This window comes from Cajanus cajan, chromosome 9 (assembly GCF_000230855.2).
Source record: "Cajanus cajan strain Asha chromosome 9, NIPB_CcT2T_4, whole genome shotgun sequence".
NCBI lineage: Eukaryota > Viridiplantae > Streptophyta > Magnoliopsida > Fabales > Fabaceae > Cajanus > Cajanus cajan.
Window position 1 is genome coordinate 2474298 of NC_138525.1, and position 20582 is coordinate 2494879.

The following is a 20582-nucleotide window of genomic DNA, read 5'->3' on the forward strand; positions in this document are numbered from 1 at the left end:
CGGGCAGCAAGCAAAGTTACACGCAATCAATCGCAAAGAGGGTTTCGGGCAACGGGCAACGGGCACGCTGTCATTTCCAGCCAGTAACGCCGTTTCACGCGCAGAATGAGAAAAAGCATTAATTGATTTATTAATTAATTTAGTGTGTTTATTAATTATGGGGAGCAGAATAAGAAAAAGAATTTAATGAATTTAGTGATTTATTAATTATTATTAGAGTTATGCTTAGAATGGGAAGAAAGAAAGAGAAATAAAGAAAAGGAAGCGAGTGAGGATTAGACAATAGACACTTAGACAGTGGAAGTCACGCACCCCAACCACCCACCCACCCTGATCCGAAGCTGAGGTACGGTAGGTGACAGGCAGGCTCGGACGTTACTGAGCCTCTGGAAAAAAGCCAAGGCAGGCGCACCCTCGAAAATAATGGAGCCTCCCAAAGCAAAGCAAGAGAGAGAAAGTGAAACAGGGTTTTAGAGAGAGAGAGACAGAGAGTAAACGCGCAACAGCGATACCTCCACGCGATGGGTCAGATCGTGAGGAGGAAGAAGAAAGGCCGTCCCTCCAAGGCAGATCTAGCTCGACGCTCCGGCGAATCTCCGGCCGCCGCGCAGTCTGACCTCCGACGCAGCCGCCGCCGCCGGAATGTGCGCTACAACATCGACTACGATGACTACCTCGACGAGGAGGACGAGGACGAGGACGAGGACGAGCGGAGGCGCGAGAAGAAGAAGCTCAAGCTCGTCGTCAAGCTGAACAACCACGAAGAGGAAGACGACGACGAGGAAGACGACGCGCCGAGTCGCGCAGCGCCGCGTGGAGTTCACGCGCCGGAGGAGAAGGTGGAGGAGGAGGAGGAGGAGGAGGAAGAAGAAGAAGGCGAAGAGGAGGAAGAAGAAGAGAATGAGGAGGCTGAGGAGCACGAAGAAGAGCGTGAGGTAACGAATTTGACATTAGAGAGAAAGAGTGCGTTGGTGTATGTGTGTGTCCACCTCAGATTTTTTTTTTTTTTTTTTTTTTGTGATGCGATACCAATTGGTGCATAATTGAATTATGTTTACTCTCTTTCTCTCTCTCTATCTATCTCTGTTGTTTTTTGTTTCTCTCTCTAGGGCTTTCATTTTCTCTCTCTGTGTCGGGGTTTTGGGGGAGATAACTAGTCAAACTGTCAAAAACTAACACACACACATGCAGACTCTCTCTGATTGTGTTTGCTTCCATTTTATTAACCTTTTTTTTTCTTCTTCTTCTCTCTCTGTGACTATAACCTACGAAGCATTCTTGTCTGTCTGTCTGTCTCTCCCCATCGCACTCGTTGTTCTTGTATCAATCCAGTGCTTGCCTTTTTTGTGGTTTTGTGCTGTGTTATTAATTCTGTGTGTTGTGTGGTTTCTTGCGACAGGTAAAGGGCAGAAAAGTGGATTCCAAAGGGCTCCACTCTGTTTCAGGTTTGTGTCTCTGTGTTTGTGTGTGATTTGTTGTTTCGGTTGTAAATTGTAATGTAATTCTTATTCTCATTTCTTAATTCCTCACTTTTCTTTTTTTTTAATACCGAAAAGGGTGTGCCTGTGTTTGTTTCTGTTGCTGCATCTTTCTCTGAGTTTCTCAACTGGCGTTCTTTTTTTGTTTTGCTTTGTATCTAGTGTTGGGAACTCCGTCGAAGCTTCCAGCTGGGATTCCGTTGCCCGACAAGAGAACCCTGGAGTTGATCCTTGACAAGCTTCAGAAGTAAGGGGATTTCGTTTTCCATTTTCTTTCTACACGCACACTTTCTGGCTTGAGTGTGTGGTGAATGCGTCTTCAAGTTGAATTTACTGTGTGGTGATGCCTTGTCTTTTGGTGAATTGGCAGGAAGGACACATACGGTGTGTATGCAGAGCCAGTTGATCCGGAAGAGGTGTGTGGGGCTGTGGGCCTTTTTTTCCTGTGAATTGTTAATCATGCTTTTGGATGGCAATCTTAGTTTAAAGCCCAAATTATGTTTCAATGCAGCTTCCTGATTATCACGATGTGATTGAGCATCCCATGGACTTCGCTACAGTGAGGAAGAAGTTGGCAAATGGATCTTATCTTACCTTGGAACAATTTGAGGTGTGTAAACGTGCCAACTGTTTATGTTTGAAGTTGGGGGAGTTTCTTTTCTTTTATGAGATTTTGATTGATTTTGCAATATGTTTATGAAGTGGGTTGTGAGGAAAAGGCTGCTGCATGCTATTGGTGTGAGGGAAATCATTCAGGGTGGCAAACTTGTCAGTATAATAGACTCTGTCAGGATTTTTCTCTTATGCTGGCAATGGTTGCTACAGACAGTAGTGATTTGCATGTAGCTATTTGTGGGGATCTTTTGTAGGAGAATACTATTAATTGGGATCATACGAAATATAGCACAAGTTATAGCTGTGGTTTGTATTTACCTGGAAGGAGTATGATATTCAATGTAATGATAGATTGGATTATTTTAAGACATTGAATAGTGTAGCTAGTCTATTCTTGCATGAATCAATGATAGTTTCTTATCTTGGTGGGAACTTTGCAGTTTAGCCACTGGGGACATAGAGCCCTAAAATTTTATCTTCATTGCCTGACCCCAAATCTTTGCACTCGGTTGGAAAAGTTAAAAGTTTCCGCTGAAAAAATCATTTATGCCCCATGAGACCATGGGAGACTAATTTATATTGATGTTAATAGGCAGTGGGGGAATATATCGTTGTTAGAGTTGTCTGTTATTTACAACTCTTCAGTGGGACCTCTTTTAGATGAAAAAAGGTGTGGGAGAAGAAAATGATTTTTTGTAATTTGTTTTTCTCGGTGGCTATTGTGGCTTTTCTTTATAGACAAACTGTCATTGTCATCATGATGTTCAATAAATGAATTTGTTTCTTTACCATGGGTCCCTTTATCACATAAGAATCTTGAGTTTTGTTTGCTCTATCATCTGAACTAATGAGGGTAAGCTTTGCACAACAGTAAGATTGTAGGCTTGGGATCTAGAGGTCAAGAGTTTGAGTTCAAATCTTGGAAACAATGTCTTTTGATTGTGGTGGGTCAGGTTTTGTACATCTATCCTCCCCAAATCCTGCTAGGTGGGAGCCTTGTACACTAGGCTGTCCCTTATTATCATCTGAACTAATTTTAAACCGTACATAGTATATATAGTCTTTCTGATTGAGTGATATTTTGGAAGACAAGACAAGTAACTGATTTTACCATATTACATTGAAATTTGAATGCAATTGTTGATTGCAGAGTGATGTATTTTTGATTTGCTCAAATGCAATGCAATACAATGCGGCAGAGACTATATACCACAAACAGGTATAGAATTGACTGCTTTCCCTTTTAAAAATACTGCAACTAGCCATTTTGTTGTTCTTGCTTTGTGATCCCTATATTTGTTACAGGCACGATCAATACAAGAACTGGCAAGGAAAAAGTTTGAAAAGTTAAGGATTGACTTTGAACGTTCTCAGAGTGAGCTGAAGTCTGAACAAAAAACTAGATCTAATTCCCTGGTTAAGAAGCTAGCAAAGAAGCCACTGGGACATGCATCACAGGAACCTGTTGGCTCTGATTTTTCCTCTGGTGCAACTCTTGCTACTATTGGTGATATACTGCCAACTTCCCATCCAATGCAAGGTGTTGTCTGTGAAAGGCCTGGCAACATTGATGGCCTTGTAGAGGGGAATGCTTTCTTAATTGAAGCAAATCAAGAGAAGGCAGAAGACTATATATCAGGTATCACAGAAGAGGTCAAGTCCTCTTTCTCTATTTGATGCCTTAATTGTTCAATATCGCTTACACTCAATTTGATGTTATTGTCATCATCTAACTATTTTCTTTTGGCTGTTACTTTATTGTTTCAGGGAGGGTTCTGCTCTCCAAGTTGGGAAGGAAACCATCTGTGCAAGATATTGAACGTCGTGCAACTTATAATACATCTAACCTACCAACTACTAGATCTGATTCCATATTTACAACATTTGAGAGTGAAATTAAGCAGCTAGTTCCTGTATGTATCAAAAGCAGTGAATTCTAGTCCTGGAATAGTTTAGTTTTCTTATCTTGTTTAAAGCGTTAATGTTGTATTTTTTGCACCAGGTTGGACTACAAACTGAATATTCCTATGCCAGGAGTTTGGCTCGTTTTGCTGCAACCCTAGGACCTACTGCTTGGAAAATTGCTTCCCAGAGGATTCAGCAGGCAGTACCACCTGGCTGTAAATTTGGTCGTGGTTGGGTAGGAGAGTATGAGCCGCTTCCAACACCCGTATTAATGCTTGATAATCGTGCCCAGCAACAACCTAGTTTGGGGACAAATTTGCAGTCTACTACCGAATTGTTGAAGGTTGACAAAAAATGTAAGAATGTGGAATCCACTGTGGAACATCCTGTTAATGTACCAATGCATGAGGGAAAACAGCCTCCAGTTTGTTCTAGTAGTGGGTTTACATCAGATGGAAAATCATCTTTATTTGGTTCTGCTGGACCAAGACCCAGTGCTCATGTCAATAATCTCTTTTATCAGCAGCCCAATGTCCAAACCAGGAACCTCAATAAGTCTGAGAACAAGGGTTTGAAACAAGTGGAATTGAACTCTTTACCCTCAAGTGATCAAAATAATGCCAGTCTAGTTGCAAAGCTTACTAGTAATACTCCTGCAGCAGTGTCTAAGCCCAGAGAAATGGTACCAAGTAACAAGAATATTTTACCTTCTGTGCCTTTCAAGCAGCCAGATTCTAATGGAGTTGTTAGTGGAGAGTTGCCTAATGGAAAAGTAAGGAATACTAATTTAAATAGACGGATGACTGGTCCATCATCTGAAAGTACATCAAATCAAACAGGTAGAGCAGCTCCCTTTGTTGCCCATGGGCAGGAGCAGAATCTTAGTGACCCTGTTCAGTTGATGAGGATGTTAGCCGAAAAGACACAGAAGCAACAGACTTCTAGTTCATCCAATCATTCCCCGGCTGACACCCCACCAGTGACACCATCAGTTCCGTCAGGACGAAGAGAAGACTCGACCAATGCTTCAGCAGCAGCTGCCCGTGCATGGATGTCTGTAGGGGCAGCAGGTTTTAAACAAGGACCTGAAAATTCCAGTTCACCCAAAAATCAGATTTCTGCAGATTCATTGTACAACCCAGCACGAGATTTCCATCAGCATCAGCCTTTTTCTCGAATTAGGGGAGAGTTTCCTTCTGGTGGAATGCCTTTCCAGTCTGAGAAGAACAATTTTCCATTTCAGGCACTTGTACCCCAATCTGTTCACCCAGTTGGTGTTTCACAGTTTCCAAACCGACCTATGGTTTTCCCTCAAGTTGCAGCTTCTGACCTGTCAAGATTTCAAATACCTCCTTGGCGAGGTATCCGTCCTCATAGTCAACCAAGACAGAAACAGGAAACACTTCCTCCTGACTTGAATATTGGTTTTCAATCTCCTGGGTCACCTGCAAAGCAATCATCTGGTGTGCTGGTTGACTCCCAGCAACCGGACCTTGCTTTGCAACTATGACATGGCTTTGTATTTCTGGTGTGGATGTTTCCACAACAATTTCACCTGATTATAGAATTTCAGCTCCTGCCATCGGACTTCAATTTTGATCCAAAAGCCCTTCTTTGCATAAATGAGGAAATGGCTACCATTTTGTTACTTTTGGAAGAGATGAAATGAATACCATGTGCTTGGGTAGATTGTTAACCCTTGGATACTTTTGTTGGGGATCTTATGGTTTTCTTAAATAGGATTTGGCACAAGGTAAATTCAAATGAGTTTGCTTAGTTTCAGAAGACTTGGGTGAATTTGGCAGAAAACAACTTTGGAGTTTCCATCTTTTCCAGATGACGATTACCGAGATATTGCAGCATCTGTGTTCTATCCTGGAGTTGAAACCATATAAAACATTTAATAGTCGATCATGATCAAGCGTTGCTTAGATTTTTCAATTAGTGGGCGAAAAATCCTGTTGATGATGCCTTGTACATTCTTTACAAATGGTTGAAATTCGGTTGCCTAGATATTGATTTCATTAGATGATTACTTGTTTATCTGAATTGATGGGAAGGTATGACTTCTTAGTTCACAATGCTGCTATTATTCTGTACATTGCAACGAATGCAAAACCTCAACTTGCTTTTCCTTGTTTACTCAATTCTGCTGCTTCACCATGCAACTTGCGTCGCAACTAGTATTTTGAGTATCTCGTGTCTAGGTTGATTAACAAATAAGAAGGTATGTTGAAGTGACTTGTGATTAAAAAAGTCGTTCAAAGAATGATTCGCCTTTTGTTTTTCGAAACGAGCTAAATTTAAAGATGGTTAAATTATGTTTCCTACTACGTATAAATATGGTTTTGTTTAGTTTTAATTATCTAAAATTGGTAATTTTAGTTATGGGAAATTTTAACATTTTTTAGTGAAGTGACATTAATTTATTGCATTACATATCTCATAATGGTTGATGGTGTGATACATTTTTCTTTTATTCATAGAAATTGAATGCAGGTAACAACGAGGTTTACAACATTTACACAGCTGTTCAATCAACTGAGCTAGAGAGCTTTGGATATGGTGTGATATTGTTAGATCTATCATCTATGTCGTTGTTAAATAACATGTCTTAATTTTGTGTTTTGAAAGATTAAGACTAACTAAAGTTATATCTATAAAGATTAAAAAATTTTAATTCTATAAAATTCGAGTTTAACAATTTTTTTTTTAAAATATAATGAGGTGGCTCACGAACAATAGGTCTGTATATAACTCGGGTGGTCATTGGCATGGATGAGTGAGACAAAGGTGAAGCACAGTGGGTATGATGAAGATGATACATGCATTAAATTAGAGAACAGTTCGGTTAAATCGTACTTACAAAAGGGGTGGAATCTAGTAGTTTTTATTCATATTTAAAGATAAAACTAAGTTGACTTAGACTGGGATTTGTAAAACTGATTATAATATATTTTTAAACCTAAAATCTTAGTCCAACCTATTTATATAATATAGATATTTTTAATATGTGATCTATATAATCGTTTAAAAATTAACCTAACTCAAAAGTCTAATTAGAAAAATCTCCTTTGTATATAAAACCTTTTAAAGCATGCTTATAATGAATTTTCCTCCAGATAACCTAATGAACTAAATTATGAAAATCAGTAGGTTTAAGCTTCTTCTTTTGTATTGAATAAGTTTAAGCTTTTAAATATACTAACGAGAAATTCAAATAAAAATATACTAAAAAGAATAATATAGTGAAATTTTAATATAATTATTATTTAAATGAGCCAATTTATTAAGTGTAACAGAATTTTTAAATGGCTTAAAATTTGTATATTTAACTAAATAAATTTTAAATTATAACATCAGTCTAACTTATTTAACATGTAAACTTAACCTACGTTTAATATAGATTATGCCAGAAAACTTATTGATGACGATAAATAGCATTACTTAGTGCATGTTTGATTGTGTCAGATTACTGTTACTCTTTAAATTCAAGTTAAAAAGAGGGAAATATGCGGTGAGCTGCTTTCTACCAGTCGACGTTGGAAAGTAAGCCATGTGTTACCAAATGATGAAACTAAAATTCAACATTGTTGCTTCCCACTTTCCACTTCCAATTTTGCAAGGCTTCAGGCTCATATAAATCAAAATGGCAGCCAAACATAACAAATTGACATGAACTTAACTTGAACTTGACACAGCTTTGCTGTTACAACCTTTTGGATTTATATACGTTTTTCTTTCTTGAGTAATAAAAATAATAATTTTCAATTATGCATTACCATCACAAAACAACGATAAACTGTTTGTATTCCGAGTACTCGTAGAATCAGCTAGCAAAAGATATTAGAGAATGACAAACAAATCCGTGAAAGTTTATGGTTCTAACTTCCAAGTTATAATCACTTCAGAAAAATATTGGTTACGCCTGAAGTATGTATTTCCAAAAACTGAGGTATGCATGCCATGTCATGCAAAATTCCAACATGGTTATCAAAATGTGTTGGTGTGAGCGGAAGCCACGGATTGTTTTTATTAAGCATGTGACTTTGGTTCGATCTTGAGATTTACGTGTTTGAAAACAAAATACTTTACAGATGAGTGACTGCTTTATATATATATGATGATCCTTCAAATATTAGTCTCTCACTTAACTTTTGTTTTGTGAATAATTAACATATATAGTTTAATCATTCTGTAACCCTTGTTCTTTCATGTTAAAACAAAAAAAAAAAAAAATCTTTCTAGTTTCATAATATATATATATATATAAATTATGGTGTGAACCAAGAAGTAATGATTTTTTTTTTAAGGAAGAAGTAAAGAATATACAAACACTCTTATATATCAAATACTTTATTAACATCACTATATATCTTTTTTTCTATTTCTTTCAATTCATATAACAATCATATTATATTTTTCTTTCTTCTCTTTCTAGTTGACTAGTTGTCATCTAGCAACAAAGTATCATCAATGAGTTCAGTATAGTATGATATATATATATATGCTCAGAGAAATAACAAATGTTTAGGTATTTGGAATAATTAATTAAATGTTCGTCTATCACTACCTTATCTCCATTTTGTGAGTTTCAAATCCTTGTAACATTGTCTCAAAATCATGAAGGGAATCTGTTTCACCTATCTGCTGTTGGAAACATCACGTAATCAAGTAGAAAAGTCAAACGGAAAGCTCTTTCGTCTATTCTTTGGTTACTAAAGTATAGTCATTTAACAGATTGTTGTAATTTCAAGCCGCAGCCAAAAGGACACGGTTCTTCAAACTAGGAAAGGCTTTGAATTGGAAAAACCTTTTTACTATTATTATCAACTTTGCTTGAATTCATAAACAAGGAACTCTTTGAGAAGGGGCTTGAATGAAAACTATATAACAAAGTGTAACTAATGATTAAAATAAAGAAGTTACTCTAACTATATCAAGTTTCATATTCACATCTAGTTCATATCTAGGTAATACACTAAAGTCCTCATTTTAAATTTTTTTTTTCTTTATATATGGTTTTGTTTTTCCTTTTCTGTGTTTTTAGCAGGTTCTGAATTAATCACTTCATATATTTTAATGTTGAAAATTCATTTCTTTCCTAATCTTACCCAATTAAACTATTAATTTAATTACTTACAATAAAAATATAAATAACAAAAAATCTTCTTTCTTTTGAAATCTCAATTGTTTGTATTTTTAAATTAATTACTTCCGATCCCTTTGAGTTATTTTCTATAAAATTTATATGGGTGTGCTGATCGTCCAAAATAAATAACCTAATAATCAACTATGCAACTTTGATTAATGTGCTTTTAATTTGATAAACCTGAAGTTTTGAATTCATAATGTGGGTGTCATTGGATTTCTTTCTTTTAAGAGGTTTGATATCACCATTTCAGGAAGTTGTGCAGCCTGCAAGAGTCAGAGAAGGTGTCCTTTGGATTGCATTTTCGATCTCCCATATTTCCCTTTCAGTGTGTAATTAAGAACTTAATTTTGATTGAATTTTATAAAAGAAATAAAATAATTGAAGAAATATATTAAAAAGAAAAAATGAGAAAAATTAACTTTAAACTAATTAAACTCCTACATTAAAAAAAAAAGAATAAAAAAAAAAAACAATTTCACTTTAATCTCCAAAGGAATGGAGAAAAAAAAACAAGTAAATTAAATATGCAGATACACCTAAGTTTAGTATAATAAAAAGGCAAATGAAACTAATTATAGGAAAATATAACACGCTGAACATCAACAAACCAACGGTATTTAAAGATCAACCATATTTGATCAGTGCTCAAGACAGTATAGAAAGAAATTTAATTAGATCTTCGTTTAGCTAAAATATTAACACAGACGTTGATTTCCCCATGATGATACCATTTCTTGCAACAACTACCAAACTATCATCCTATAGTCAATTAACTGGTATAGGCTTCGTATTTTCAATTTGGTGTACTATTTGATATTACTTATAAACATTTTAAAATAATTATTATATTTTGGTATTCAAAAAAATTCTTAAATTACTTATACATTAATTTGAATTAATGAAATGAAATATCAAATAATTTTTAATTTTTTTTTAAATTTAAATATTTGATCTATATATTAAGAACTTTAAATTCAACAGTTAAATTATTAAAATTTGATATAAAACATTATTTATTGAATAATTTACTCCAGCTTGCTAAATAAAAAAGTTGGCTTATTTTGATTTGTCTAAAAAAATCATCACATCAAGTTATTCAATTCATAAATAAATTATGTAATCAAAAGATAAAAAGTTAATTTGATCAATATTCGTTGCGCACATAAATAGACTACGGAAATTAATTTTCATATTATTAACCGTTGTATAATTATTGTTCATGCTCACAATCAATTACAAGTAAGAGTCCTTTTTTGATATGAAAATTATATAATCACAAAATTACCAATAACATGATATGTGTGATAGCACTATCCTTAAGGACTTATTCGCGAAATACGCAAGTTCTCCGAGATATAACAGGTCATTCCCAATTAATAATTGAAGTAACAGAATTAACAAGTTTTCAAATGAGAATAACCGATAAAACTCATAATATAATCAAGAAAAAATGTGTGAAGAGATATTCTCCACCTTCTTAATATTATATTTATAATGAAAAAAACTGTTTGTCAAAAACACACATTTTACCAGGCCGGTTATCATAAGAAAAATGTAATTATCTTTTAAAGATCAAGTCAAAATATAAGATAAAACTTAATATAAAAAACCAAGTCATCAAAACCAATTCTAATTAAAATATTTATTTAATAAAATAAAATAAATATAAAATATTTTTCTAATAAAATATTAATCTTTTTAAAATATCACTCAAAAATACAACATTAACAAAGGTAGCATATGAGAGATATAAAATTTATCAGGATAGGGCTATAGGCCCAATAGTTGAAGTCGTTAATAACTGAACATTTAAACACTCTAGTCGTTCCCAGTGCGCACCCGATAGCAGAATTTAGTGTGATCCATGTTATTAATTGGAGACTCAAATTAAAGTTAAAATCTCATTAAGAATTTAAGATTGATGAGAAGAGTATAAGATGTATACATGAGAAATATAATAAGCTACCACCACTGTATTATCTTCCTAGAATAACTAATTAATGACAACAAATAACTTGTAAACTGAACAAAGCAAAGGATGGAATGAACCACAATGATAACGTAACCTGTTTGTTGCGTGGATTGCATGCAGAAGCGTCTCTATTCAGAAGCAGGTGACCTTTTACGCGCAAACGAAATCCGAAGGCTTTGCTTTGGCTTGTTGGTGTTGGATAGTGTTTGTTTTCCAATGTTTTCCTTTGGTTTTTTCAGAACACAAACATTGCCATCGCATATGTATCTTTTAGATTCTGGTGAGCACTCGGAGTCGGAGAAGCACCCAAAGATGTTTGACAGATACATAGCCATTCAGAATGGTAAATGAGAGACGCAATATACAAATATTTGCAATGCAATTAACTCAAACCATATATATTGTGAACGTAGACACGTAGACATATATCAATATTAATATTGTATGGTCAAGGTTGGCTAGCTGGCCGCCTCAAAACCTAGGAAAATATGTCTTCCTTAAATTATTGTTTATAAATTTAATTTGGGTCACGCGTTGCCTTCACTGCTTATACAAAGTTTCACATTGGTCAAATGGTTTTTTGTATTAAAACGTGTTGGATATTAGTTGCTTATTTTTTCGTGTGTTCACATCTTCCATTCTGTTTACTTTCTAGATCTAGTATTTTTTTTAATTATATATATATATATATATAGAGATAGATAGATATCTTTCCCTATCATTTGGTGCATATAGATATTGTATTAATAGAGTAGGACCTGCGCAAAGTGCTAACAGGTGAATATATATATATACCTGTCGATCAAGGAGACAATAAAAGGTTTTTTTTTTTTACTATATTGAAAGAAAAAAAGGCATTTAAAATATCAATTGTAATAATTAAAAGTATTTAATAAGATTATTAAATACTATTTTATTTGAGAATAATCTATCGTTTACAAGACTTCATTTAAATTGTTTCTTTTAGAAGAAAAAAATAAAATGTAAGATATGTTTTAAGTTTTAACATCAAATACAAAAAATACACGCCCTTAAATAAAATATTTTGGTTAAAAATGATAGTCAAAGATCTGTCATAAAAAATAGTTAAAATTTGGAAGGGAGAGAGAGAGAGAGATTTGCGACGTTGAAATGGCGACAAAAGCAGCTTGCATGGGGTGAAGCTCGAGCACATGGATTGCGAACAACCAAAAGTCAAAAACAACTCAACTAACTTATGATTCGTATGGTAATCCTATGGCTATGATGCATCGTTATCCTCCTAATTGACTTCAATGACAAAACCTAATATGGCTCTTGAGAATCCTATTTTATTTTTATCTATAACAATTACAATAATTACAAATCATAAAATCATGTGCATTTTATTCTAGTTGTTTATTATTAGACTAATTAAACCGATGTTAATTGTTCTTAAATCTCAAAGTTTAAAAACCCAAGTGTACTATCAGTATCGCTATGCCGAGCTCGAGCGCGAGCGAAGTGACCTCGGACACGCGCTAGGCGACATCGACTCGCTATCCAATTAGGTCATAAACTGATCTCGGGCCCAAGGCCCAACAAAATCCTAATACATACAAAGGTACGTGCATTACTTATATGAGACTCATACACTCACAAACACTAACTTTGGCATCGGAGTCTCTTTTGCAGGTACCACCCCCATCTTGGAGTACCAACGTACCAGTGAAGGAGGCTCACCGATCTTACTCGGCGGATCATCTCTACAGCAGATCTCCGGTAAGAACATTTGGCGCCCACCGTAGGACCAATCAAGACAGCTCTTATCGGCCACGCTTATGGTTTTCACCAGAAGCCATAGCAGACGCGCAATAGATGACCTAGATCACACCACTAACATGGATAACGAAGCAGCATTGAGACAACTGATCGAGCAGGTCGAGCAGATGCGGCAGCAACACGCCGCAGATCTACAAAGTATGCGTGCCAAGCACGAAACTGACCTAGCCGTGATGCGTACCGCTAATGAGGCTGACCTAGCGGCGCTACGCGCCGAGAACGAGCGTATTTGCGCTCAACTCCCTCGGCGTCCCTCTGATCAACCCCCTCAACAAAGCAACCTGCATGAGGAGGAAGGGCACTCGGTTTCTCAACCGCCAACAGTGGCTAGGGCACCAACCCCCAGGCCTGCCACACATCGGTCTCACATACCGACCAACAGGTCGGCACATGACGTAAGCAACGCTCCTGCCCACGTAAGGGAAATCAGGCGACCTTCTGCCGTCATCCTTTTGTGGACGGCATCATGGAAACACCTCTCCCTTTCGGGTGGAAGCCTCTCCACATCGACCGTTACGACAGCACCACGGATCCGGACGAGCACATCGATCTGTATACCACACAGGTAAATTTTTACACTAATGAGGATGCTATCCTGTGTAGGGTTTTTCCGACCTCACTCAAAGGGGTCGCGCTCAACTGGTACACCCAGCTACCTGCCAAGTCAATTGACAGCTTCGACACCCTGGTCAGACGATTCACAGCACAGTATGCGACGAGCCGACCTCATCACATAACATCAGCTGCCCTAGCCAGTCTCGGACAGAGTGACGACGAGCCACTCCGGACGTTCATGGAACGATTCACCGCCATCTCGGTAAAGATCCGAAATCTGAATCCCGAGGTCACATTGCACTCCATGCTCATGGCGCTGAAGCCAGGACCTTTCGTCGATAGCCTTTGCCGACGACCTCCTCCTGACATGGACGAGCTTCGAGCTCGCATTGCTGGGTACATCCAGATGGAGGAGCATGCCGAGTTCCGCAAGGCAATTCGCGACAAACCACAAGGAAAGCAAAACCAAGGTCAGGCCACGAACATTTAAAGTTGGCGACCTTGTTTGGCGATTACGGGGAGAAGCAAGAACAGACCCCTCTAAAGGAAAATTTGGAACTTGGAATTCCACCCACCTCAAATTTTATTTCTCTTAACTTGTAAATTCAGGTGATGTACTCTTTTTTCCTCCTCAGCCTTTTTTCCCACTAAAGAAAAGGGTTTTTGGCCAAGGAAGGTTTTAACGAGGCACACCTCAGAAATAAATCAACAAAGCAACTCCATTCCCATACATTTTCGGTATTGGCACATTAACCATGACGACTTGCCAAGGTCGAGTTCGAACCTTGATGTTAAAGTCGAGTTCGAACCTTCAAATACAAATTACGTTGCCAAGGTCGAATCCGAACCTTGATGCCAAGGTCGAGTTCGAACCTTGAGATCACATTTTCTTAACCAAGGTCGAGTTCGAACCTTGATATGCCAAGGTCGAGTCCGAACCTTGAGATCACATTTTCGTAACCAAGGTCGAGTTTGAACCTTGATATGCCAAGGTCGAGTCCGAACCTTGAGATCACATCTGCTTAACAAGGTCGAATTTGAACCTTCAAACAACAAATTTGGAAACTCCTCAGAAGCCCCTTTGCTCTTACATCACTCGGTGCTTGGGGGGCAAGTGTACTGGCTAGTCGAGTTGCCGACTTGTCCCTCACCAATCTGCTGACTCGGTCAAACGTTTACCAGCCTAACCAAGCAGTAAGCTCATTATTGCCGAGCTCCTCAGCCCGACCATGAAACATGGACATCGGAACACCACATCGGCCCAAAGAGGCCACGTCATCAAACAAATAAAAATACAATCTTGTCACCGTACCGCCCACGCGTTATGGGAACGAGGTGACGGTTATGACACATGGCGTCATGACAAATAGGAGTACGCAAAAAGTCACGACCCCTTGTCGAGCTCGGTCTTAACTCCTCGACCTACGGTCTTCAGAGCTCGGGGGCTAGTGTACTATCCGTACCGCTATGCCGAGCTCGAGCTCGGCATCACAGTGCGAAGTGACCTCGGACACGCGCTAGGCGACATCGGCTCGCTATCCAATTAGGTCATAAACTGATCTCGGGCCCAAGGCCCAACAAAACCCTAATACACACAAAGGTACGTGCATTACTTATACGAGACTCATACACCCACAAACACTAACTTTGGCATCGGAGTCTCTTTTGCAGGTACCACCCCCATCTTGGAGCACCAACGTACCAGTGAAGGAGGCTCACCGATCTTACTCGGCGAATCATCTCTACAGCAGATATCCGGTAAGAACACCAAGTTTTAGCCACTCACAAGAAAATCACAGGATGGTGGATGACAGCTCAAGGTTCCATTATCGGGAGCATAAAAAAATATTCTTTAATATATAATATAAAAACTTACATAATTAAATTATTAAAAATTTATTAGAGAAAATATAAATAATTTGTTTAGGAAAATTATAAAAGAAAATTATAACAATTCAAAAATATATCAGTCAAATGAAATGTATAAATGCAAAAATGTTGATTTATCTCTGAAAAATATTCTAGTAACAAAATAACATGAATAGAAGAAGTTCACACTTCATTGACCCAAGTGTATAAATCAATCAATATTCACATAATTAGGTGATTTCACCAAAATTCTACAATGGTAACAATATTATTTGGTTATCACACGCACATGAAAGTACTATCATACATAAATTATAACAATTCATTATGAGCATTAGTGTGTAAAATATTTAACCACGATTTAGAATCACATGTGAGATGAAATACGTTAATCATTCTCAAAATCCTTTTAGCCTCCATTACAAATTTCACACTTCAATAGAGGAGAATGGAGATAGTTACTTTGAAATAGCACATCCAACAATGCTAGTATGAGAATGCGTGCTCACATCAAATAAAATTTTTAGGTGAAATTTCACGTATTTATTCTCATTCTTCCGTACTTTCACCTACTCTGAAAGATTTAAATTCATAATTTATTCACATGTTTATTAAATTTTATGATAAGATAAGGCTTACTTATGTTATTATTCACTTTCATTATTCTTATTGTGTTATCATTTTTATTAATAATAATATTAATATATTATTCTAAATCTTATCATTATTATCACTATTGAGCATTATTATGGTTTTTATTGTTAATAGTAACGTTATATATAAATAATTACTTATCATTGATAATAATTTTTTTCCACTTATTAATTCTTAAACGTTTACCAATTATCTCCGTTTTTGTTTGCTTTCAAGTTTTACTCAAAATATTGTGTCTTACCTCAAGTGGAGTTTTTATTTTTTTTTTACTTTTTTGAATTGGGTTAGCTACCCACAATTTTTACGGCCCACACTATTGACGATTAGAGGGACAGTCAATTGTCATCATTCTATGTTCACCAACGACGGCCCAAAGTGGGAAAAGACTCAACGTGTAGTTTGTATGCTTTTTATTAAGATCAAAAACAAAAAAATGCTTTTTTATTATTGTTATTGGGCTCTTGCTTCCTGCACCTCCATTTTAGATATGCATACCCTCTCTGTCTCTTTTTTTTTTTTCAAGAATAAAACACAAGTGGCCTAATACAACCCAATATCAAATGCCCAATCATGGTTCATCTTCTCCCTCATCTGAGGCTCAATGTCTAGCAATCTCCATAACCCACCACCATACCCAATTTCATGTGCAATGTCAAAAGTAAATTATAATAATTAAAATATGTATAATGTTAAAAGTAAATCAATAAATTTAAAATAAAATAATATCAAAAACAATAAAAAGAAATTGTTCATAATATGTTAAAAATGAAAAGAATTATAAGTTTAAATTATTTGTAATTATCTTATTTATATTAACAGATACCCCGTAGCCATTTTTTAAAATCTGTTAATAACGAAATATATCCTATGCTGAATAAAAAATACGATTTATATATATTATAATTGATTAATAAGGTAATTGAATATATATTTTGTGTATGTTCATTATATGTGTTATGCATATTTCGTCTAAATAAAAATGATAATTGTTTTTTTAATATATACACAAATGAAAATAACGGAATTATAACAGTATTATATAATGATTTGATTACAAAATTGTTAAATTATATTTTTTAAGTGTTCTTAATTACCAAGATTTAATTAAAAATTTGATAAATAAAACTATAGAGACTTGCAAGTTAATTTAAACTAAATTTTATTAAACGATATTTTAAATATTTCGGCTTATTAAATTTGTTTCAATTCAGGCACAAATTTTAATTTAACTGAATCTGTGATTTTTTTTTAAATAATTAATTACAAATTCTTTTAATTATTTTAACTCAGATAAAATACTAATTTATTTATTTTTAACAATAAAGGATATAGAAAAAAGAGGATGTCACAGTAAGAAATATAGGCTTGGACTATTGTTTGACATTCAAATATTTAGGTTTGGTGGTGGTGCAGGAATAAAATAGTTTTAAATGGGTTTTTATTTTAATTATATTATGAGAAAAATGTTTTTAAAAAAATCAAAACAAATTTTTTCATAAGTTAAAATTAACTTATGATAAAGTCAAATATATGATTTTGAAAAAACTAAAAAAAAATAGAACTTTTAAAAATTAATTTATACATAAGTTAATTTAGCTTATGAAGATTTTTTTTCTTTTTTTAAAAGTATTTTTGAAAAAAATTATCCAAACATATAATTTAGGGTTTAGGGTGTAGGATTTAGAAATTTATATCACACCTAAAATTTGAGCATATTTAGGTTTTCAAACACAAATTAAAATTAAAATTTGAAACCTAACGCACTTAATTATTTTATTATTATTCTTATCCGAGACTTGACGGACAAAAGTGAAAGGACTTCTTTATTTGAAATCCATCCTACATTAATAATAATAATAATAATAATAATAAAAATCTTGAATTGTTTGTTGAAAAATTACTCGTCTCCTTTAATTTTCATGTGATATACCCTTGATTCAGGATAATTTCTCTTTTTAGATCTTAATTTACAAGACTTTCCTTTTTTTACTGTAATATTGACAAAGTAGCCGTTAAGGGCATTAAACCTATTACAATACAAATACTCATCTCAAATGAAACATGAAATATTATGTAAGATATACTCCCACTGGCCAAAAGCAAAATTTAGTAAAGAAATATTTTTTGGATGCCAAATATTTTCCTTGGATTTCCTCTCTTTTCTTAAGATTCGATATCATGATGTCTGGTAGGTGTGCAGCTTGCAAGAATCAAAGAAGAAGATGCCCTTCAGATTGCATCTTCGCTCCATATTTCCCTGCCAATGATCCTCAAAGATTTGCTTCTGTTCACAGAATCTATGGTGGCAGCAATGTTGGAAAGATGCTTCAGGTCTTTTAAATACATAATATTTCATGCCAAATTATCAATGTGTTTATATTAATATACAATATATATATTCTCAATATTAAAGTTAGAAAATGTCATGCAAAGTCAGTAAAGATTATGTTACAAATTAACCTAATGTAAATTTTTTATCTTACAGCAAATTCCACCGTATTTACGTGAACAAGCTGCAAATACTTTGTATTATGAAGCACAGTGTAGGATTCGAAACCCTGTTTATGGATGCGTTGGGGTCATTTCTAAATTGTCTCAAGAAATTAGCAATACAGAAATTGCACTTTCTCAAATAGAAACTCAGATTGATTGTCACAAGAATCAAGTCCAACAGGCAAAAGCTGAATCAAAGTTCAATGTCTTGTCAACAATTGAAGCTGAATCAAACTTTGATGTCTTGCAAGGACAAAGCAGCAGTGCCACGGAGTTTCACATGCCAAGTCAATTAAAATGGTTTAATAAAAACTCTGATTTCCAATAGATACACAGCATTTGCTTTGTTTTTACTTTGAGGTCGCAGCTTTATTCAAAGCCTCATTGCTTAGGATTTTTTTATTTTGGAAATCATAGGATAGTGTAGTGCTTAAAGAATTCAGTCATTTATTTATGGTACTAATTATTGAATAATAATAATAAGATGATTGTTTCGTTGTTAGTTTTATACTGTATTGAAATCGAAAATAAGTCAATATGATTTGACTCAAAATTCAATTTGAGTTTAATATAAATTTTCTTTTTCAAATTCAAACTAGATTCGATTCAAACTCGCTAATAATAGATTCAGTTTATTAGTTCAAATCACATGAATTATTAAGAGATTTTAAATCAGAAAAATAATTTTAGTAAAGATTTAAAAAAAAATTGTGACTAAATAGTGTGTTTGGATATTTTATTAAGAGATTTAAAAGTTTTAGAATTTTTATAATAATTTTAATAGACTAAAATTTCAGGATTTCAATTTCCACGTAGATCGAGAGAATTTTAAAATTTATCTTGCGTGTTCACTCTCCTCACTCTTGCATGCATCTCTTAGGCTTTGTTTGGATTTGAAGATGGAAAAGGGGGAATGGAAAAGGAGAAATTTAAAGGGAAAGTGAGTGAAAAGTGAGGTTGTTTAGATTAAAGGAAAGTGAGTGGAAAGTGTAGAGAAAGTTTGTGAAAATTTGTGAGTGAATTGATTGATATGATAGATAAAAATAAATATTTTAATTGATAATTGTGTAAGATTACTATTTTGCCCTTAGGTTAAATTTTTTTATATAATTATTATAATTAAAATATAAATATATAAATTTTAACTAAAAAAATAAATATAAAATATTAATTTAAAAATAATTTAATTTAAATATTTGCTTTAAATTTAATGAGATAAAAATTAAAAATTTAATAGATAAATATATAATTTATATTTTTACTCTTGAATTAAAAATGAGTATAATATTATTTATTGTAAATAATAATAATTACAATAAATTTATATTAATAGGTATAATTTATTAAAAAAATATAAATAATGATAAGAATAATAATAAATATTAGAAAATAATAAGAATTATAATAAATAATAATAATACTAATTATAATAAATAATAATAATACTAATTATAATAAATAATAATAATATTAATAATAATAAATAATAATAAATATATATATTATGATAATTATATTTTCTAATATTATTTTATTAATGTTTATGAAAGTGTTAATTGTACAAGTTAATTAATGTTTTCTATCTTCTCACTTATATATATATATATATATATATATATATATATATATATATATATATGAAAACTCTTATTTATTAACAAATCAATGCGGCCAGAACGGCCCGTTTTGATTCCGAAACGGTCGTTTTGGCGTCATTTTTCATGCTAAAAGTTGATACTCAAAACGGCCCTTGTTCATACCAGAACGGCCCGTTCTCAAATTGGAACTGCCGTTCCCAAATTAGAACCGGCAGTTCTGATTTCGCATATTGCTCATAAAACTGATTTTTGGAACGACCCGTTTTGCTTTTGCCTGGAAACGAAAACAGCCTACCATAATCGATTATGCAAGCACATAATCGATTATGTGGCTTGCATAATCCATTATGTTGAGAGCATAATCGAGAGCATAATCGATTATGCAAGCCACATAATCGATTATGGGCTTGCATAATCGATTATGTCCTCAGCATAATCGATTATGTTTCGTTCCTTTGCTGTATGGCACATGCATGGGGCAGGGGTAT

The 20582-nt window shown here is 34.3% G+C and overlaps 2 protein-coding genes across 2 annotated transcripts; both read left to right on the forward strand.

Moving 5' to 3' along the window:
* Positions 1-279: 279 nt before the first annotated feature.
* LOC109814371 (uncharacterized) lies at positions 280-6145 on the forward strand. The gene is made up of 9 exons (XM_020378787.3): positions 280-935; positions 1400-1445; positions 1641-1725; positions 1849-1894; positions 1990-2088; positions 3244-3312; positions 3399-3732; positions 3861-4006; positions 4096-6145. Exons 1-9 carry the CDS (start codon positions 522-524, stop codon positions 5506-5508), a joined length of 2652 nt encoding a protein of 883 aa, XP_020234376.1. The 5' UTR covers positions 280-521; the 3' UTR covers positions 5509-6145.
* A 12036-nt stretch (positions 6146-18181) lies between these two features.
* LOC109810657 (LOB domain-containing protein 23) lies at positions 18182-19134 on the forward strand. Its single transcript, XM_020374173.3, has 2 exons — positions 18182-18334; positions 18489-19134. The coding sequence occupies exons 1-2, from the start codon at positions 18182-18184 to the stop codon at positions 18822-18824; spliced, it is 489 nt and encodes a 162-aa protein (XP_020229762.1). The 3' UTR covers positions 18825-19134.
* Positions 19135-20582: the final 1448 nt, after the last annotated feature.